General features: G+C 37.6%; 1 protein-coding gene across 3 annotated transcripts; it reads right to left on the bottom strand.

The window, feature by feature from the left end:
- Nucleotides 1–951: 951 nt before the first annotated feature.
- Nucleotides 952–8377, bottom strand: LOC139149309 (uncharacterized). 3 transcript variants are annotated; one of them, XM_070721011.1, is made up of 5 exons: nt 8173–8377; nt 4767–4914; nt 3865–3979; nt 3417–3495; nt 952–2541 (listed from the first exon to the last, which is right to left on the bottom strand). In XM_070721011.1, exons 1-4 carry the CDS (start codon nt 8236–8238, stop codon nt 3432–3434), a joined length of 393 nt encoding a protein of 130 aa, XP_070577112.1. In that variant the 5' UTR covers nt 8239–8377; the 3' UTR covers nt 952–2541; nt 3417–3431. The 3 variants fall into 3 exon arrangements, with proteins under 3 accessions (XP_070577112.1, XP_070577114.1, XP_070577113.1); XM_070721013.1 differs by having other exon boundaries at nt 3427–3495; nt 8173–8371; XM_070721012.1 differs by having other exon boundaries at nt 2418–2537; nt 8173–8371.
- Nucleotides 8378–23575: the final 15198 nt, after the last annotated feature.

Raw genomic sequence — 23575 nt, forward strand, 5'->3', positions numbered from 1 at the left:
GTTACAGTATTTGTTTTGATTCAAGCGTATGATTGGCTCAAAACTTTGCAGCCCGGTTAACCCATGGAGGTAGCTCAAAGAGTGTACTACCTCCAATGGTCAACCATAAGGTTCAACCATTTTAACAACAAGGGGTGTTATTTGTATGGATAAGCCATTTTTTATAGGTGATGTTGTAATAAATGCAAAATTTGAACTAGTATTAATGACCAAAACTTCATATAGAACCCAAAAACATAGCTTTGGCATGCTTCTGATTTGTAAGTTGTCACCGAAGGCTCATCAGTTTTGACAGCTTCCTATGAACTCAGCATCAACATCGAGTGATACTCATTGTCCACTGCTGCAGTGCATTTGTAGTTTCTCCGGGTGAGTTACTAGACCGATCCGGCAAAAAAAATACTTAAATGTTCTGTACTGTCGATGAACGTGCGGCAATCTTCACATCTTTTGATGTTGAGTGTTTGAGTAAAACAACTTGTACTTCAAAGAAAAGAAATCCGTGTGTGTGCCAAACACTGAAACTCCAAACTCAAATGACAAACACTGTTATTGTGCAAGATGTAAATTCGTCCATATTAGCATTACAAGAGCATATTTTTAAATATTTGAATCAAATCAAAAATAATATTTTAATATCTCAAGAACATTTCTGTATAATATGTGTCAGTTCATTCACATATGTAAAAATTTTGAAATTTTCATTTCAAATTGTACTGTTATCTTATTCAATAAATGTTTGACAACTGTAGAACAGTGAATCACAAATGTTTCAATATTGTTTTTACTAGATATCACTACATGTTCTAGTTGTATGGTTATTTCAAGCTGGGCTGTAGTGTCTGCTGCATAAAGTATGGAATACCGTCTTTCAGACTGCTTTACTAAGATCAGTCCATAACTGCACAGAATTTATCATCTTGATTTAACAACTTGGAGGCAACAAATTCAATAAGTGAAAGTTGTCATTTTATTTCATATTTTATGTCTGTGGCTTTTTAACCTTGATACAAGGTTAGCAAGATAGAAATACATCTACCTGTATAGTCCTTCTCACTGCTTATAGCATTTTTTTGGCAACCGCCCTTTATTTGGTCTGTGCATCTCATGTTAAAATGTTCAGCATGCTCATTAATGTATGGCGCCCTCGTGGAGCACAATCATAGCAAGTCTTGAATCAGTTTAGACTGATCGCTTATCATGCCTAATATCACAACAGTGCAGTATCTCTCTCCAATGTCTGAGGACTCTAATGACAGGTTAGGGCGCCCTCAGTGGATGAGACGAAACCAGACAGTTTAAAATGTAAATGTACTTCAAAATGCATGCAGTGACAAAGGAAAATCAGGTAATATGAGTATGCACTTAACACGTACTGTTGGTACTGTATGAATGGTACTTAAATAAAAGCTTTCCTTGTTTGCAATTAGTAATCTGTGAAATGCTTCAATTGCTAAAAATGATTTTATACATGAAAAAGTCTATGAATTACAGACCTTGTTGACGACATTGGCACAATAGCTTCGCATTTTTCAGTAGTTTACATAAAAATAGCCCAACAACTTGAAACTTCACATACAAAAACTAGAGAGGCATTTTTGCCGTCACAATTAACAAAAGTCTCAGATTGGCTCTGCTAGTGGTTGCTTCAGTTATTGGTGATCTTACATTTAACAATTTTCCCTTTAAATGTTAATTTTGTTAGACCATGTTTTGTAGTACAGAGATTACATTGGTAAGAGCAATGAGCAAGGGGTTCATCACAGCAAGACTTGTACAGATTCACTCATCGCATTGGATCAAGTTGTCGAGTTTCCCATCTGAGTAACGGTGAGGGCGCACTACACACAATCTGTCTGGTCCACCAATATGATCGAGTGGTCGCGTCAGTTTGGCACTTCTCAACTTTTCTTAAAGCTTCGAAACTTGTATGCATGATCTGATCGACAGTTCTACTAAGACTCAAAGCTTCAGCAGATAGACGTTTTGCGTTATTTCGTGATTTTACTTGCCTACAAATACGTTTTATGTCAAGTGATCTCACCCAAAAGGCTTGTTACATCTAACCTTTTCACATTACACTTGTACGAGTGAAGTATCCGAATTGCGTGAAATACATGTATTTGGTCTTATCGCGTAAATCCAAACATTGTTGCTTTTAAAAGTCGTCTGTACAAAATTATTGTGAAAATCGGTTTAATATTTACTTTACTGACGCATTATGAAAGGATTACCTCCTCGAAAAAAATTCATAATTATTTTAATGTCCTGTGGATTAGATAAACGGTAGAGAAATGGAACTTGGTTCAAGTAGCTTGATTGGGAGACACTGATGAAAAGATGGACAGGGTAATGTGCAAAATCTGGCAGAAATGCCAGTTTATGGACTCTTCGGTCTCTCTTCTGAAAATCATTTACATATTCCACACTTGAAACCGTCGTCTTCCCCCGATCTATTTGCTCCCACAATTCAGCATCCTTTGAGGAATGTCTGTTGTTCGGCGATTCCAGAAAACAGCCTCAGTTCGGTTTTCAAGCTAGCTAGCAAGAAAATAAAGAGGAGTGTTGGTGCAAATTAACGAATTCAAAGACTTTATTTAGGTCCTTCACATCACGGTAAAAGAGACGGCATTTTAAATGACACCCCTCTTCAAAATTCATCAGAAAATAGCGCCCATTGGTGTTCAGATAAGAAAGAATGAAAAAGAGGAAAGCTGTCAAGTGGTTGTCCGGAGAATACAGCCAGCTCAAGTACTTCGTAACTCTCAATTGCTTTCTTGTGAAAGTGCAGTTTCAAAGGCGTAACACATACACTCAGCAGCGCTGAGTTTATTGTTCTTTTGAAAAGATACTTAAAAACTATCTACTGTTGATTGACCAATCAGAGTGCTCAATTCAGGGTGTTTTATCTACTCGTAAAGCCTTGGTCACCAAATTCCAGAAACGAATGACAGCGCCGTAGTAAAGTACTGTCCAATCAAAAGTGAACATGTCATATTCTGTAGATATCTGGTACGTTTTAATATTCAAATTTTGTAACACAGCGGAAACCAAAATCTGCTGTGCCCTAGGACATTTATATAATGTGCCCTAGGGCATTTATAGGATGTTCCATTACATTGGAAGGCTATTTCACAAATAAAAGTTTTAATTCATATCCTAAACATGTTACATTGACAAAGGGGACGGTTGACGTAAACACATTGAAAACGAAAATACATCAGTTAGGGGCGATAGTTTTTAAGTCGGATAAAACCCTCGTACTCGGGCTCTTCTGGTATATAAAGTCCAACCCTACGATAAAATGTCTCGGCCTGCGGCCTCGACATTTTATCGTTGGGTTGGACTTTATATACCAGAAGAGCCCTCGTACTCGGGCTTTATCCTATACAGAGTTTCCTTTGAAGAAAACTCACCAACACTTACGACCATTAGCTCTCCTTGTAGACTTGAGGTGAAAGGTCAACTTTCGAAGAGCGTCTCCCCCACCAGCACCTGGAATCAGTCGGTAAGATTGAAATACAATGTGAAATTATCGCCTTTGTCTCTCGAATCGTAAATCATGCGCATCAAGATAAACACACGCAAATTTTCTAAACTTTCACATACACTTATATATTATAATATTGCATTCTTCAGCTGGTTTGTGAATTCATTTTATATTATCATTGGGCACCAATTACGCCCTATCGTTGTCTTTTTTCGTTTTCATAACCTGTCCAAGACTTACATATTAACTCAGAAGACATACGTAGACGATGCCCAGTCAAAATCTTTTGTCAATTCAACAAGATCGATAAGTGAAGGAAAAAGGCGATAATAAAATAAATCGATATTGGAGGTCGAAATAGTTTGGGTACATACCACTTTTGATTTTTTTTCATATAAAGTGAAGTGCCTACTGTCGTCGAGACGATCAAGATAGCCACGACGATACCAAGAATACATCCCGTCCGACAGCCGCCAGTGACCCAAGACTCTGTAGGGCAAAGGAACGACGTAAATGAGTGATCTACAGTCACAAATTTGTGTGAATTCATTCAGTCATCGTTGATTGTTTCAGCGAATGACTGATATCTTATACTACTGTCGCTTGTGCTAAATCCTCTCATTCGGTTTATACAGATTGTACGTGACTAAATCGGCCGGTCAGAATTTATATCCACAGGCGCTCGGATGTTCAGTTTTTCTTACCACATATAGAAAGCGCATGTGGTCAAGTCACGTCGAATTTCTGATATCAATACACGCATGGCGCAGAAATCGTTCACGGACACGCATGTAAAACACGGAATTTGGGATGTCTTTACGTTAATTCCGATCTACCCGGACGAATGGGACAGAGTCACCGTATTTTGGTTTTATATCATGAAACACCTTCTAAAATTACGTTGATCATTCGCCAAAGTTTTATATGACGAAAGATAAACATTTAGATTATTTATTCCTGGAGGATGTGTCACCATCTTTTTTGCAGTCAGTATACAGCGTTATTAAGTTATGCATGTTTTGTCGACAATTCTTTCAACATATTTCAAGTTCATGGCTGATATAGGTAAATTGTTAGGTTAAACGATGACAGGGATGGCAAAACTAATGATTTACCCCAGCAACCGTCTAAGAACGAGGAGTCATTTCTTTTCACATGTCAAGCAGATAATAAAATTTACAGTATACCTTGTGCCATTGGAAGGAATTTCATCTCACTTTATTACTTTACTAATATTTTAAAACGGCTTAGAAAATATTGCCAGGCTATCACTTACCCTCTTTTGGCGGCTTTGGAAGAATAAACTTTGGAGGTTTGGTGACGGTACAGCTAATTGCAAACCTGTTTTCATGGTTACCAGCGAAGCATTTTCGCACTGGCAGGGTGGAATTCGATGACGCAGGGTTTGTCACAGATGTGCAGACCTAAGTAAAAACATCGAATGGCGGGAAATGTGAAAAGTTTTACAGCTGTAAACAGAGCAAAAATGCAGTGGGCAGGTCTTTGTCCTTCACAAATAATACGATTGGGAATATGATTATTGCATGGCGATGAAAGAATGTACACTTCTCATTTTGTTATAATATCCAGCCTTTTTGAAAGTAGTCATTAAATAAATTTTAATTAGAATTTTTTTATGCCACAAGTAATTTTATTACACTTAATTAATGTTCCCACATAGTTCAGACTGTGTCAAATTAATGAAAGCGATATTGGAAAAGCAGTACCTAACAACTATGTCCATATTAAAAATGTAATGATTTACGCATCTTGTACACCGACAAAAATACAAAGACTAGTCAATTTCATTATAGTCATCTTTATGGTCGAGTCAGATGTAATGAGACGAAAAATTTCCATCGAGACCGTGGTAATTGGTCAAACATTTTTTTACGATGATATTTCAAAACGAAGGTATCAATTTATTATTTATTAAGTATATTATGGACTTTGCCTATCCCGGCCTGAGGTGGCAATGCTGTTTGTGATTATGATCATGACGGCGTTGGCGAAACTTTATACACTTCGCCTTGGCTATGAAAATGCATGAATTTAAGGAAAATCTGGTACCAATCGGTTTATATGAAGACTGTCTTTACAGTTATAACAACATATATAACGTCAATTTATTTGGGAAATAGAGCATTGAATGGTTAAAAACTACGGACCAAATTAACACTGTTTCTGCCGCTAGCGTTGGTACACAGTATACGAACACGTGTATATGGTGCCGTCCCTTCGGTAATGTGAAATTGCATGTTGCAGGTCAGTGGTGCTAAATGTCAAGAAAGATTTCAAATTCTTGCTCATTTCTTTTCGCAAGGGAAAGCATTTGCAAATATACTTCCCGCGCCATTTTCTTCCCAGAATTTTAAAACACGTCGATGTTTTGTAACGGTTTACGTATAAGTAAGTACTGTGATGTGTAACATCAAGTCGGAACATGCCCGCTTTCAATTTTTTTCAGTTCCAGTCCTTGAAAGAAGAGAAACGTTTTTTGTGTCACAGTGCAACTTTTCAAATAAATTGCCCTCATTAAAGGAAATTGAATGTGGTCTGCATTTTAATTTCCTTTTTCCATATTGTCGAGGTACAAAGTTAATAGCGGTGTTCTCCAGTGTTCGATTACAGCCTAGGCAGAATGCTGCTGCAAGACAGTGTATAACGTGTTGCCGTCTGTAGGTCTGTAGGTCTGAATTTGTATTTTGACATACAATGAGAGCGCCATTTGGTTTATCAAAAACTCGTCATCTTTTAATTTCTCGAAGCTTTGAACAACTCATCTTATCGTCGCGACTTTCATTACCTAATGCTTGCTGACATAACGGTCGTAAATTATTAATTTCTTCGACAGAAAGTGACCATGGTTAAGGTTTTGTCTACACTGAATACGTACTTGTTCTAATAACAACTCTAATTTATTCAAATAAGCTGATGAAGAATCAATTATTTATATGTGCTACACAACCCGTTGTTCATTATTTTCATTTTTGTTAACCTTTTATTTTACATCTACGAATAATTTGAGAGTAGTGTTCCTTGCAACTGTAAAATCTCTCGGTGTCAGGACAAAAAAAAATAATTGTGGACAAGTGCAAATTTTGCATTTGGAAAATAATTAGATTTCGAAATCGAGCATTAAGATCATTATGCCTCGGTCTGTATCTCTACTTGAAAGAGAGAGGGCGGTGCAAATGTTGACCCATTGCACCGATACTAAATCAACGCATAGGTTCCAGGAAATTTGCATATCTAGGGACTGTCTCGTTTAAAAAATACAAAAAAAGTAAAGAGATGGCCGCATAACCAGACGACAAGGTGTGGTACCTAGATATGTCGTGAGTTTGTGCTGTTGCAGATGTTACAGTCTAGATAAAGATACAAAATTATCATCTGCGACTCTCTCCGAGCTGAAACATTGAGGACAATACCTTTAGTTGTGTAGCACCTATGTGTGTCGAGCTATACAAGGTCTGCAGGAGCAACTAACTGACAATTTATTCTTTATTGCGATTATATTACCTTCACATACTCCTTAAGTACTGTAAGTACGCCAAAAACATTTAATAAAGGCACCCAGACTGGAAAACATACATGTCCCAATTAATCTGACAAGGTGTGTCTATAGATACTCGTCAGATTCTTCAGTCTGGGGCTGTGAGGTTGATTATTTTTTTCGGACATCGAAACGCGACTGACCCCATTTGAAAAAAACAAAAAACAAAAACAGGCTGACCCCCTATTCCAACTTTCGAAACAAAAGTGACCCCCTCCCCAACAAAAGGTGAATATAAAAACACACACACACACACACACACACACACACACACTCCTCTCTCTCTCTCTCTCTCTCTCTCTCTCTCTCTCTCTCTCTCTCTCTCTCTCTCTCTCTCTCTATATATATATATATCTCTCTATATATATATATATATATATATATATACATGAAATTGTTGACATTTTTCAAACTTTCACAGTATTTTGAATGAGCTATGAATGTATTTCCTGTGCATGACAGATGTCTAGGACTGTTGTACAGAAATATCTTTAAACACAAATACCTTTTAAACGTCTGAACTTAAGTTTTCATAAAAGAATCATTTATTTCCAGTCTGTGGCAATACATCATGTAGGGCATAAGTTACATAAATAGAACACATTTTTATGTGATAAGTTGAACCCATGATCTCCGTTCCGTATCGTTCAGAAAAAAACAGGGTTTTTCATTTCAGCGATATCTTAGTCTGGCGACCGACGCCTGATGACTTTCCATGATGTACAGTTATATCGACTCCATCCGTTGCTAAGTGATGGCCATCATGATGGCAAAACGATCCAATGTCGATCGCCGACAACGACGATGACGATACACGTAATCTGGCGTAATCGACTGCTGAGAAATGGCCCGACGACGCTATTCCCGGATATCAGTTCACACTCAACGGATTTTGAATGTGATCAGGGTATGCAGACTGCAGATGAGACACTGATGAGAGACGGATTACGCTCACTTAAAATACACGTGAATAATTTATATGCATTCTTACCATCCTGCATAGCCAAGTCGGGGACTGAACAGACTGAAACTAGACTCTTGCACCCAATTAGTGATACCTATAGGTTGTATCACAGAACGTCGGTATGGTACTTTCATACTCACCACAGGCGTTTATGATACTCACCACCGTCAGGAACAGAATCATATACCGATGAGTTGAGAAAACCTCGTAAATTGGGGATTGTTTCATGCCTCCTTCACCGATAGCCACAAGTTCATTTCATGAATTGGTCATGGACAGAAAGAAAACAAAACTGTTTCGATTATACTGGATCTATGAGAATACTACTGTCAGTACTGGTACATCGTCGCAATACATGCTTACAGATGCGCAAGCGTGAATTTTTAAAATTTCTCTCTCGCTCTCGCTCGTATTCGAATTACGAATTGATGATCGTGGTGCTAGCGGCATACGCCCTCTGTAGTTTGAAGTAGTTAATTCTTGTCAATTCTCAAGCCAATTGAAGACGGTTCGATGAAAATGTCAGGCATCAGTTAACATGTCGGAACTACCAGCCCAAGGTGAAAATTTTACTCCAGCTTTATACTGAGGTAATTTCTTCATCTGCTCCATGGCAATCCTATCCGTTGGTGACCACCTTGAAGAGAAGGAAAGTTGCCAAATGGGAAATTAACCCGATTTGAACTGCATACAACGAAAAGTATCAAATCAGTTTGTTAGGCATACATATGGTAGATAGAAAAAAATGTAAAAGACTTTGTAATATTAAAACAAACAGAGAGAGAAAGAGAGTGCGACAGACTTGAGCACGTAATCAATAATCTGTGCACATGATGTGTGTGGTGTTTGTTTGTTTGTGTGTTTGGTGTGTGTGAGTATGTGAATTATACACACACACGTACACACACATACACACACACATATATATGTATATATATATATATATATATATATATATATATATATATATTATATATATGTGTGTGTGTGTGTGTGTATATATATATATATATATATATATATATATATATATATATATATATATATATTTGTTTGTTTATATATTTATTTATTTATTATCATTTGTTACCTGCCTAAACGTTCGGGAATATTACACAAAACGTTCTTATAGGACGTCAGATCGACAAAAAACTACAGACTACTTGAAGATCCGTTGTTTTTTCTGTTGCAATCGCTATGTATGGTAAAGTTGATTAAGTTAATATCAGTGTTTATCAGTGTTTTCTGTCAGTCGCCTGTCAATCTAAGAGGATCGTGGACAGGTTCATCATTTTTAATGCATATTTATTTCGTCTTTCATAAGTCTTGACAGCTCATAATGACATAATTACATTCTTTGAAAAATACTAAGCAGAATGTCATTTTTTTAGCTTGCGCACTCAGATACAGCTCATTTCTTAACATCATTATTGAAGAAAAAGTTCTGTGAATATTACTGAGACGATACTTATAAATAGATCATTTGCAACCAAATAATAAAATTTACAATTTTTTTCAATTGCCTTTGTTTTCAAAGTTATTGCTCCTATAACAGTTTCAAACTCTAGAGTAACCCTACTTCTACAACATCACTTACTATATTTTCTGTCATCTCCCAAATATTTCTGGCCACAATACAATCCAAAATCTGTGTCTTAGTGTATCTACTTCACGACAATACGTACACAATGGAGCTTCAATTTTTTTCCATTGAAATAATCTGAGATTTGTTGGTACTAGTCGTATGGAAAATTTCCGGTAAAAGCTATGTAACTTTGTCTCTGGTGTGACTTTTTTCGCTAACAGCCATACGTTTCTTTCATTAAATATACATTTACACTCTCTGTTCCACATTTGAATTGCATTTGTATTCGTTAAGAAGTCTTCTAACAACAATTTATAGACAATTTTTGTTGAAAGTTTTGAAATGTCGATTTCTTCACTTCCCTTACTAAACATAAAAGGATGCAATATGTGATCTACCACTGGTACAAAAACTCTGTATAAGAAATTCCACAACAATGTCTTTTTGTTATCTCTTTTGCATTTCGATCTCGTGTTAAACCATACTTTCAGACAATCGATATAAAACCCAGACAACATGTTAGTGATCTCATGAGGCAAATTATTAGGATCAATATGTGATCTCAATATACTCTCATTGCAATTTGGTTGTAAAAAGAAGGAAAACAGTATTTTCCACGCTGCTTTGTTGTCATCAAAAAATTTTCTAAACCATGTAAATTTTAAAGCAAGTGTAAGCTCGTAGAAACTTGGAATATTTAAACCTCCCTTTTCTATAGGTGACAATAAAACACCCTTTTTATTTTATATTTGGAACAATCGATGAAATCAAAAACTAATTGGTCAACTTTTTTGACAACTTTCGAAGGAACATCTAATACTGCTGCTAAGTATAAAAGATTAGATAAACCAAGACTCTTCGTAATTAAAACTTTACCATGTGGAGTTAAGTTTCTCATTTTCCAGGACTTCAAAGTGCTCTCTAATTTTTCGAGCTTTGGCTGCCAATTTAACTCATCGCATTTCTGTTTATTGTGCCCAACATATACCCCAAATACTTTTACAGGTTCCGTTGTCCACTTTAACTTTCCACATACTTTCTTTGAATCTTTCAAACTCCCCAGCCAAACAGCCTTAGTTTTGTCTTTATTGATTTTTTAAACAGATTCTTTCTGAAATTGATTCATGATACCCAAAAACTCTATTAATAGATTTCTCGTTTCTGACAAAAACGGTAGTGTCATCTACTAATTGAGCAATACGAACTTCTTTTTCTTCTACTTCACTCGGTAACTGAATACCATCAATCTCTTTACATTGTCTAATTCTACACGCTAATATTTCTACACATTATATGAACAACTGGGCACTCAGTGGACATCCTTATCGCACTCCCCTTTTTAAATTTACAAATTCTGTCATCCAACCATTATTATTTACACTACTATAAATGTCACTGTACATTACATTTAAACCACTTGATAACTTTTTCGCCAAAATTGAAAACATTTAACACTTCTTCTATATATTTCCAGTTAACAGAATCAAAGCTTTTTCAAAGTCAATAAAAAGGACTGCAACTGGTATTTTGTATCTGTAAGTGTAATCCAACATATCTTGTATCAATCTCAAAACTTCTCCAGCTTGTCTACCTTTAATATAGCCAACTTGATCGCAGCTGATCACTGTTGGTAGAACTGTTTTTAATCTATTTGCCAACACTTGTGCCAATATTTTATAATCAGTGCACAGAAGACTGATGGGTCTCCAATTTTTTAAAAGCTCAGGGTTGCTTTTCTTGTGTAATAATGTGATAATACCTCTTTTCTGTGACACTGAAATGTTCTCATAGGACGTCAGATCGACAAAAAAGTACAGACTACTTGAAGATCCGTTGTTTTTTTCTGTTGCAATCGCTATGTATGGCAAAGTTGATTAAGTTAGTATCAGTGTTTATCGGTGTTTTCTGTCAGTCGCCTGTCAGTCTAAGAGGATCGTGAACAGGTTCATCATATCAGTCTGGAAGGGCGAGAAAAACCAGTATTCAGTATGTTCCCACTGCAGGTTGCACGTTGAAGATGTGGTTCAATTCATTTCGAATTTCAGCTCGGATACACTTACTTACTTACTTACTTACTTACTTACTTACATACTTACTTACTTACTTACTTACTTACTTACTTACTTACTTACTTACTTACTTACTTACTTGCTTGCTTGCTTGCTTGCTTACTTACTTACTTACTTACTTACTTACTTACTTACTTACTTACTTACTTACTTTACTTACTTACTTACTTTACTTACTTACTTACTTACTTACTTACTTACTTACTTACTTACTTACTTACTTACTTACTTACTTACTTACTTACTTACTTACTTACTTACTTACTTACTTACTTACTTACTTACTTACTTACTCACTTACTCACTTACTTACTTACTTACTTACTTACTTACTTACTTACTTACTTACTTACTTACTTACTTACTTACTTACTTACTTACTTACTTTACTTACTTACTTACTTTACTTACATTACTTACTTACTTACTTACTTACTTACTTACTTACTTACTTACTTACTTACTTACTTACTTACTTACTTACTTACTTACTTACTTGCTTGCTTGCTTGCTTGCTTACTTACTTACTTACTTACTTACTTTTTCTGCTGGGAAATGTCATCAATTGTCTAGACTGCCTGATGCTTCAATATTCCCAAACTAGATCGCCTGCACTCACTGCATTTCATATTGATATAGGACAAGACGATCGTTCACCATGATAAGCCTTAAATATACGTTCATTTCAAATTTCAGACAGGGGACTTACACGTATTTTGTCAGTTGTGCCGTAAGGGCGTCCATAACTATCATGGCGCCATCTCAAAAAAATAAATCTTTCTTTCCAGGCTGACGAGAGCATCCCGGTCAGCTAGCTGTTATAAAATTAAATTTGGGTCTCGTATATTAAGTAAGAAAGCAATCAGGTTGGCCTTCTCTGCCTCTAATTTTGTTAAAACTCGGTCGGAATGAGGTACGCCAGATAGCAAGGTAGAATGACCCTTAGGGACGGATATTCAAAACTTTTACAATATTCATTTGGCCTATCACTTGTCGGGGTTCATTTTGAAGATGAATAAATAAAGTTTTCAGCTTCTTAGTTTTGTGAAAATCGGGAATTTAACTCCCTAAAGATAATGCAGGGATTGCAGCCATTTTGAATGTCAAATATTTGTAATTATTTTCCCATCGACTGTACTGCCTCGGCCAGGCACCTGACGCAGTTCTTGTGAGAGTCTTCCAACATAGCCATTGATTTATCATTCTCATCGTAAATTATCTTCTTTGGAGGACCGTCACAAAGGGATATAAATAACAAGTTTTTCACTCTTAGACATCGTGCTACGGGTGTTGAGTTCACAGGACACACCTCGTGCTGACCCGAATCTGTCAGTCGGTGGTCGCAAATTCGCTGAAAGTGTACTGAACTCTCACACATTACGAGAGACAAAAGTCTCAATTGCTCGCACCTATCACTGTCACAACTTGAAGTTATCTGAAACTGAAAATTGAGAGGAGGATGCAACAGGTGCCGCCAACTAAGCTGTTCGTGCAAAAGGTGTTCGTGCGCAGTTTATAAGCAAGCGTGAAAATTTCAAAACTAATCAGCGGGTGGGGAGGAAAAACCGATATTTATTATGGGCGGGGAAGAAATTTCATTTTTTTCCAGTGGGCGGGAGACAATTTTGACTGTGGGTACCGGATAATACGTATAGAGGTAGGGGAAAGCCGTGGTTGATAGAACTTGAGGGGAGATCAAAAGCGCCTAACTTAGAGGGGAGCAATGTTCCATTTTAATCAGATTGATTTCAGGTAAAATTTTCATTTCAGCTTTTAATTCGTGCAACAGTCTGTTGGTTATCGTGTCGCGTTTTTCACACCGGACAGAAATCACCATGCAATCACAAAGCCAATTTACAATAAATTTGATGTCTACACGTAGCAGACCGCCATATGCAGATCCGCAATACCATCGCCTTGCTTGTCAAACTGGCAGTTTGGCTTAGCTATGTGCACAGGCAGCTTGATGAGATTCTGACTGGAAACGTAGTGATAGCAAATGTTCTGACCCGGGTATGTGATTGCTGGAGAACCTATCCAATAAGTCATTGAGCGTAATCTCGTTTCGGGTAACCTTATCCGATGTCGAAGTTACATAAAGTGTACAGAACAAGAGAACTTTGTGATCATTATACCATCATCGTTTCGATCTAATCGAGATTTTTAGTTCGAGGACGATAAGAAGATTGTCTCTGTTGGTCCCGTTTCTTAATTCGATACGCAGAGAATGGGAACGGTTACGAAATGAATGCGCCTAGATCTAAGCCACGCACTGATGCTATACTCTGTACCTCTTGATCTTAATTTTTGTCGTTCTACTTTTTGATATCGTGAAAACATGGAATAGTTCATCAGCGTTTTTCAAACATTTTACATTTGTTAACTCTGAACTCTAACCAGTTTGAATCTGGTTAATCATAATAATAAAAATGTCATCATTGAGGAGGTGTTCTGCGCAAATATGGACTCTCTCTCTCTCTCTCTCTCTCTTCTCTCTCTCTCTCTCTCTCTCTCTCTCTCTCTCTCTCTTTCTCTCTGTCCATAACGTTACATCACCATTGTTCTCAAAAGGCCTTGCAAAAATTGATGACCACGCCCAATGTAACATATAATGACTCATTTTCTGTATCTCAAAAACATGTGACTACCTGTGTAGAGTTCACTGATTGCATTTTACCGCTATACCACTCTAATCCACCTAGATTACTCATGGACTTGACCACGTCAACCACCATCATGTCTGAGATCAACTAAGGTAGTTCGCGCCTTTTGCCCAAACTTTCCGACTGAAAACTTGAACAATTCCTTTCGAAATCATGAATTGAAATCAGGGGTCACTGTCCAACATTAGGTATGAGAGAAACAAATTTCCCGCCATTTGCCGACACTTGAACTTCAAAATGGCTGCCATTCCTGCGTTAACTCTATGAGCAAAAATAAACGGTTCGATTTTCACAAATGTACAGCTTCAAAATGAGCCCTAGCAAGTGAAAAGCCAAAAGAGTATTGTATAAGTTTGAGAGTCCGAATATCTGTCCCTGAGGTGCATGATACCTCAACAATTCAACAAGACGACGTCCATAAAATGATTGAAAGATGGTTTGAGAAGTCTTTTTCACTCTTTTTGAATAAATAACTCTATTAAAAACCTTTCTAGCAATCCTATAGATGTCATTATTTATTCGACTTTATATTTGTTTTTATTATCTTAGCAACACTATAAAAACTAAAAATGCTCATTTGCATCACAATGACTGATAAGGCTGGGCATATTGCGGTGAGTGGAGATTCTGATACTTTGTCAGACGAAGATCGAGACGACGAACATGCTATGGCATCGAATCAAGACACGCATGAGACACCGTATACGAAAATCTCACTTGAAAAATTTGATAAATTGCCAAGAGATAACTGGATTGCTGAAATACGTTCAGAAACAAATGATGACATTAGTGAAATCCATCGATTACGTAATGAACTTTTCAAGTTAGCCAAGCAAATACCTGTCTGTCCAGATGGTGTTTTGGCGCGCAGACTAAATCGTAGAAACGCGAGAGCATCAGTTGGTGAAAAGCTGTTGGAAGACTGCTATGAACTTTGCAGGTTTCTTGACGAAGAAAATCCTTCAATTATTACACCGCTGTTGAAGCAAGGATACTTCTCTAACAGTCAGACTATGAATCTCCTATATTCTGCACGCGACGAAAATGAAGAGGATGTCGAACTTCAAAATACCATCGTGAACCACACGGACATGTCTTTGAAAGACAACGTGGCATCCATAATGGCTGATGTCCTTGCCATGAAACAGGAACATGAATCTGACGTGAGTAGTCTGCGCAAAGAAATAGAAATTCTTAAAAAGTCATCCTCTAAAACTATTGCAGATTTGGAGAACACTAAATCAACAGTTTCAACGTTGATGAAAACTGTAGATGCAGTACGAAGTGAAACTGTGGCTTTTGAAGCCAATTCGAAATCTCAGTTAAAACTCTTGAATCAGCAAGTAAAGGGGATACTGTCGGATTTGGAGAACCAATCCGACAGGAATGGTCAACTGTTGTCAAAGCTGAATATCCTCGAAAAGAAAGTGAATAAACGCCCTTCTGGTCAACATGTATTCACCGCGCAAAATACCAATCATACAGCGCCATTTCCCAAGCCATCCTATCGCGACGTCGCTTTGACCTGCGAGCATGGTAAGAATTATGAGTTGCCAGATAAAAACTACGATAATGAAGATGACAGTGTGCTTGTCCAGGATGAACCAGTTTCTACCAATACTCTGCCTCGAATTAATTCAAGAGAACGAGATACGCATTCCGAAGACCCAAAGTCTATTTCAGGTTTTTGTGAACAAAATACCACGTTGCCACAAAAGACTGGAGAACAGTCAAGCATTTCAAGTGTTGTAACACGACAGGTTACAACTCCATCCGAGATACCGACTTCAGCCGCTACATCTGATGTATTTGAAAATTTGCAGCCCGCACTTGATACAGCGCAGTTGACGCGGGAGCCGATCCCAGAGAAATTGCAATCTGGTAATTATCCATCTCACTCAGCAATTGCTAACTCTCGTAGTGACACTGACTTTGGTTTTGAAGGTGTTTCTCAAAGGCCTCGAACACAGAGAATGTACGTTGGCGGCATCAAAGCCGGCACCTCCCGTGAGCAAATTGAAAATCATTTAAAGAAACACAATATCGAATTTACGATGGTAAGAATTATTGCTAGCAAACGTATAGGAGCCGTGGCGGCTAAGATTAATGTACGTTTAAAGTATGTAGATGCTCTCCTTACCACAAACTTTTGGCCCCGCAATGTATTTTGCAGAAGGTGGTTGGGAGAACAAAAATTTTCAGAACATTCGAGTTTTAGACGAAATCAAAATACACAAGCAGGACAACAACCTAACATTCAAAGCACAGATGACTAGTTATCTTACCTTTGCATTTGCTATACTCTGTTTTTCATCTTTAATGCATTCTAATTCTGAATGTAACACGTTGCGGATTGGTTGTTGGAATGTTTGTGGGGTGATGTCTACTGTTCCATACTTGACGACAATGCTTCACAACATTGATATTCTAGCTATAAGTGAGCATTGGTTGTTTCCGCATTCAATTAATTTTCTAAATTCTATCGATCTCAACTTCACCTCATTTGGTGTTGTTGATAGAGCGTTGGAAGACAACGCAAATATTGTTTCTCTTCGGGGACAAGGGGGAGTTGCCTTCCTCGTAAGAAAAACCTTACTTTCATGTGTTGACTTTTTAGATCTGGGTGATGACCGAGTTATTGGCCTCAAAATTGATTACGCGCCTACTAAATGTGCTTTTATTTTCGCGGTTTACTTGCCACCTGTTAATTATGCAGTTGATGATTATGCAGATTACATTACCTTTCTAGATGACCTCTATTCAACGTACTCGCCTGATGGTGACGTCATTTTTCTTGGCGACTTCAATGCAAATTTATTCGGGCCTCGCCGCCCTGGTCTTCCAACTTCAACACGAGATAAAGCTCTTCAACAGTTTGTTACTTCATGTGATCTTCTGCCAACAAATTTACTGAATGTTTGCACAGGTCCGATAGAAACATTTTGGTCGTTCAGTGGACAGAGTACGTCCACAATAGATTCTATACTTGTACCGTCAAATCTTGCAGAAGGGATAAAGTCATGCCGAGTTCTCGATGACTCTGCTTTAAACCTTTCAGACCACTTTCCTATTCTCTGCAACTTAACTCTGCAAATTTCGCACAGTCAGCCCATTATTTCACATAAAACACGTCTAGCATGGTCGAAACTCGACCCGGACCGTATTAAAGATTCATATACCAAGTCGCTCTCTGAAAATTTAGATCGGCTTGCCCTTAACGCAGCTAACGGAGAGATGCTTTCTTGTCCCCCCGACATTGATCGTTTCACAGATAAACTGGTCAATGTTATGCGCGATACTGCACAGCAATGTATTCCAGCTTCTCGTTTTAAACCCTATTTGAAGCCCTATTGGAAGGATATCAAACAATTTCACAAACGGGCCTGGGAGCTTAGAAATAAGTGGATTCAAGCAGGGAGACCTCGTGGTCTACAACATGAATCCTTTCGCAAGTACAAAGATTCTAAACGTGAATTTAGGAGAGAATTAAGAAAACGACAACGCCAAGCTGAAAGGGAAAAGTATGACTTCATTGAAAACTGTTTAGAACTTGATCAGTCTCTCTTTTGGCGTAGCATCAACCTTCGCAGAAAAAAATCTGACGCTTTCCCAGTTCTGAAAGTTAATGGCGTGAAAATTTCTGATCCCGACTGTGTTGTAAATGCATTCGCACACCACTTCAAGCAACTTTACGAACCGTCAGAAGATGAAGTGTTCTCAGCTCGTTTTAAATACCAGATCGATAACGAAATTCGTAAATTGGTTAACGACAGTCAACGTAATACTGACACCATTCTTTGTAAACCTTTGTCAGCTGATGAAATCACGCGTGCTATAGGGAAACTAAAACGTAATAAAGCAGGTGGCCCTGATAATTTAACGTATGAGCATATTATCTTCGGAGGGCCTTCACTCGTGAATTCTTTGTTACACCTGTTCAATTCAATCATCACCGTTGAATATGTTCCCTTCTCGTTCAAAACTGCTTTTCCTTGTTCCAATTTTCAAGGGTGGTGACAAAAATCGTTTCGATGCTTCAAATTATAGAGGCATTTCTTTGCTTTCTTCACTGCAGAAACTTTTTGAACTTTGCATTTCACAGCGTTTACAGCCCTGGCTTGCAAGAAAAAACAAATTCCGCATCCCTTACAAGCCGGTTATCAACCGGGTCAAAGCAATATCACGACAGCTTTCTGCATACTAGAAACAATTTATTACCATGTAGAAAGACGCAGCAAAATTTTTCTATGTAGTTTAGATGTTCATAAAGCATTCGATTCAGTATGGTGGAACGGACTTTTTCATAAATTGTATTCTGATGGCCTTAACTCAAAAGTTTGGAGGATTCTGCGAACCATGTTCTATGGCCAAGAATGTCAAATTGCCTTGGGAATGTATGTTTCACACAAATACCCTATTTTCCAAGGTGTGCGTCAGGGAAGTGTTCTCTCCACTTCTTTATTCCTACTTTATGTAAATGACCTTTTCAAAGAACTGGAAAACAGTAATGTGGGTTGTTATATTGGCTCCTCGTTTGTAGGCTCGCCCTCCTTAGCGGATGATATTTCAATTTTAGCGCCAACTCGCGCTACTTGCCAGAAATTACTTGATATAGTTTGTGCTTATTGTTCAAATTGGAGACTGCAACTTTCTCCATCAAAGAGTAAACTTTTAGTTTTCGGAGAAACAAAGCGAGAACGCCACCACCAACGCAATCTTTCGTTACATAATTCTCCTGTCACAGAAGTTGACTCTATCACTATTGTTGGCATGCAAATTACCAATACACTATCTTCGATAGATCGCACATTATCTGCCTGTAAAAAAGCCAGGAGATTGATAAACTCGCTTCGCAGTGTGGGTATTGGACCGCATGGTCTAAATCCAATTCTTAGCTGTGAAGTCTGGAAACGTGTGTGCCTTCCAGCTGCTTTTCATGGATGTGAGCTTTGGTCTCTCACAAAAACTGAGCTGATTATGCTTGAGAAAAGTCAGCGTTATGCTGCTAAAATCATACAGGGTTTCCCCATCAGAACTGCCACTGACTTCGCTTTAAGTGCTTTAGGTCTAATTTCAATTGAAGCCTATATTGACAAATGTAAACTGTTATTTTTTGGAAATCTTTGCAACTGTAATATTCTTTCAACAAGAAAATGTATTTTTTTACATCGTCTTTTTGAATTCAAACTGTCTTCTACAGAGAAATCTTTAGGATTTATTGCTGATACTGTTAAGATCATTTCAAAATACGATCTGACATGCTTTTTTGATGAATTTTGCGCCACTGGCTATTTCCCGCCAAAACCTATTTGGAAAACAATTGTGAATGATGCCATCCATGAGAATGAAAATAATTGCTGGAGACAAAGATTGGAAAGTAGAGATGATATGTTGGTTTACTCTCGATTGCACACTAAGTTAGCTCCATTTCACTTGTTCACATATTTACGCAATTTTCCTGAGCGCCGTGAAACTGTTTACAGTATTATGAAACTTCTCACCTTTCCTAGAAATGAAGTCTGTTTTAAGTGTCAAAATACAGTTGATGATGTTTTGACTCATTTGTTAACTTCCTGTTGTCATACAACAATAGCAAGAGACTCTTTTTGGAACCGTCTTTTCGACAAAATGAGCATTACCGTTTCTGCAACACTTTACAACTTAAATGACCTTGACTTTATTAGTAATATTTTAGGAGATTGTATTTACATGATTAACTACCAGCAGTCTGGTGAACAAGCAACTCTTCAAGAAATTGTGCTGGACTTTGTGCAAATGTGCCTTGAGAACTGAACTTAGTACCGTGTATTGCTTTCTGTCAGAAGCTTACTTGTATAATTTAGTGGGTTTTTTGTGTTTTTTTGAGTAACTTTTTTCCCTTAATACCTCTGTAATTTAATGTGTTGATGTAACTCTTCTCATGTTTTGAGGAGGAATAAAGGAACAACAACAACAACAACAACTTACTTACTTACTTACTTACTTACTTACTTACTTACTTACTTACTTACTTACTTACTTACTTACTTACTTACTTACTTACTTACTTACTTACTTACGTACTTACTTACTTACTTACTTACTTACTTACTTACTTACTTACTTACTTACTTACTTACTTACTTACTTACTTACTTACTTACTTACTTACTTACTTACTTACTCACTTACTCACTTACTTACTTACTTACTTACTTACTTACTTACTTACTTACTTACTTACTTACTTACTTACTTACTTACTTACTTACTTACTTACTTACTTACTTACTTACTTACTTACTTACTTACTTACTTACTTACTTACTTACTTACTTACTTACTTACTTACTTACTTACTTACTTACTTACTTACTTACTTACTTACTTACTTACTTACTTACTTACTTACTTACTTACTTACTTACTTACTTACTTACTTACTTTTTTTCTGCTGGGAAATGTCATCAATTGTCTAGACTGCCTGATGCTTCAATATTCCCAAACTAGATCGCCTGCACTCACTGCATTTCATATTGATATTGGACCAGACGATCGTTCACCATGATAAGCCTTAAATATACGTTCATTTCAAATTTCAGACAGGGGACTTACACGTATTTTGTCAGTTGTGCCGTAAGGGCGTCCATAACTATCATGGCGCCATCTCAAAAAAATAAATCTTTCTTTCCAGGCTGACTAGAGCTCCCGGTCAGCTAGCTGTTATAAAATTAAATTTGGGTCTCGTATATTAATTAAGAAAGCAATCAGGTTGGCCTTCTCTGCCTCTAATTTTGTTAAAACTCGGTCGGAATGAGGTACGCCAGATAGCAAGGTAGAATGACCCTTAGGGACAGATATTCAAAACTTTTACAATATTCATTTGGCCTATCACTTGTCGGGGTTCATTTTGAAGATGAGTAAATAAAGTTTTCAGCTTCTTAGTTTTGTGAAAATCGGGAATTTAACTCCCTAAAGATAATGCAGGGATTGCAGCCATTTTGAATGTCAAATATTTGTAATTATTTTCCCATCGACTGTACTGCCTCGGCCAGGCACCTGACGCAGTTCTTGTGAGAGTCTTCCAACATAGCCATTGATTTATCATTCTCATCGTAAATTATCTTCTTTGGAGGACCGTCACAAAGGGATATAAATAACAAGTTTTTCACTCTTAGACATCGTGCTACGGGTGTTGAGTTCACAGGACACGCCTCGTGCTTACCCGAATCTGTCAGTCGGTGGTCGCAAAATTCGCTGAAAGTGTACTGAACTCTCACACATTACGAGAGACATCAAAGTCTCATCAGTCTGTCTCAATTGCTCGCACCCGTCACACCTTGAAGTTATCTGAAACTGAAAAATGAAAGGAGGATGCAACAGGTGCCGCCAACTAAGCTGTTCATGCAAAAGGTGTTCGTGCGCAGTTAATCAGCAAGCGTGAAAATTTCAAAACTAATCAGCGGGTGGGGAGAAAAAACCGATATCCATTATGGGCGGGGAAGAAATTTAATTTTTTTCGAGTGGGCGGGGAGACAATTTTGACTGTGGGTACCGGATAATACGTATAGAGGTAGGGGAAAGCCATGGTTGATAGAACTTGAGGGGAGATCAAAAGCGCCTAACTTAGAGGGGAGCAATGTTCCATTTTAATCAGATTGATTTCAGGTAAAATTTTCATTTCAGCTTTTAATTCGTGCAACAGTCTGTTGGTTATCGTGTCGCGTTTTTCACACCGGACAGAAATCACCATGCAATCACAAAGCCAATTTACAATAAATTTGATGTCTACACGTAGCAGACCGCCATATGCAGATCCGCAATACCATCGCCTGGCTTGTCAAACTGGCAGTTTGGCTTAGCTATGTGCACAGGCAGCTTGATGAGATTCTGACTGGATACGTAGTGATAGCAAATGTTCTGACCCCGGCATGTGATTGCTGAAGAACTTATCCAATAAGTCATTGAGCGTAAGCCTAATCTCGTTTTGGGTGACCTTATCCGATGTCGAAGTTACATAAAGTCAAATGTGCAGAACAAGAGACCTGTGTGATCATTATAACATCATCGTTTCGATCTAATCGAGATTTTTAGTTCGAGGACGATAAGAAGATTGTCTCTGATGGTCCCGTTTCCTGCGTTTCTTAATTCGATATGCCGACAGTGGGAACGGTTACGAAATGAATGCGCCTAGATCTAAGCCACGCACTGATGCTATACTCTGTACCTCTTGATCTTAATTTTTGTCGTTCTACTTTTTGATATCGTGATAACATGGAATAGTTCATCAGCGTTTTTCAAACATTTTACATATGTTAACTCTGAACTCTAACCAGTTTGAATCTGGTTAATCATAATAATAAAAATGTCATCATTGAGGAGGTGTTCTGCGCAAATATGGACTCTCTCTCTCTCTCTCTCTCTCTCTCTCTCTCTCTCTCTCTCTCTCTCTCTCTCTCTCTCTCTCTCTCTCTCCATAACGTTACATCACCATTGTTCTCAAAAGGCCTTGCAAAAATTGATGACCACGCCCAATGTAACATATAATGACTCATTTTCTGTATCTCAAAAACATGTGACTACCTGTGTAGAGTTCACTGATTGCATATTACCGCTATACCACTCTAATCCACCCTAGATTACTCATGGACTTGACCACGTCAACCACCATCATGTCTGAGATCAACTAAGGTAGTTCGCGCCTTTTGCCCAAACTTTCCGACTGAAAACTTGAACAATTCCCTTTCGAAATCATGAATTGAAATCAGGGGTCACTGTGCAACATAAGGTATGAGAGAAACAAATTTCCCGCCATTTGCCGACACTTGAACTTCAAAATGGCTGCCATTCCTGCGTTAACTCTATGAGCAAAAATAAACGGTTCGATTTTCACAAATGTACAGCTTCAGATTGAGCCCTAGCAAGTGAAAAGCCAAAAGAGTATTGTATAAGTTTGAGAGTCCGAATATCTGTCCCTGAGGTGCATGATACCTCAACAATTCAACAAGACGACGTCCATAAAATGATTGAAAGATGGTTTGAGAAGTCTTTTTCACTCTTTTTGAATAAATAACTCTATTAAAAACCTTTCTAGCAATCCTATAGATGTCATAATTTATTCGACTTTATATTTGTTTTTATTATCTTAGCAACACTATATAAAACTAAAAATGCTCAGTCTGTTCTCTTGCTGTTCCTGTGTTGCTCCGTGTGTTATGAAAGATAAATTTAAGCAGAAGCAATCGCACTATTTAATCATATAGTGTCCA

The sequence above is a fragment of the Ptychodera flava genome, chromosome 14 (genome assembly GCF_041260155.1).
Source record: "Ptychodera flava strain L36383 chromosome 14, AS_Pfla_20210202, whole genome shotgun sequence".
In the NCBI taxonomy this organism is placed as follows: Eukaryota; Metazoa; Hemichordata; class Enteropneusta; family Ptychoderidae; genus Ptychodera; species Ptychodera flava.

Coding starts and splice junctions, on each gene's coding strand:
- LOC139149309 (XM_070721011.1), bottom strand. CDS start 8,238: ATGAAACAATCCCCAATTTACGAGGTTTTCTCAACTCATCGGTATATG. Junction 3,980..4,766: donor TCCAAAGCCGCCAAAAGAGG/GTAAGTGATAGC, acceptor TTTGCCCTACAG/AGTCTTGGGTCACTGGCGGC. Junction 3,496..3,864: donor ATGAAAAAAAATCAAAAGTG/GTATGTACCCAA, acceptor GACTGATTCCAG/GTGCTGGTGGGGGAGACGCT.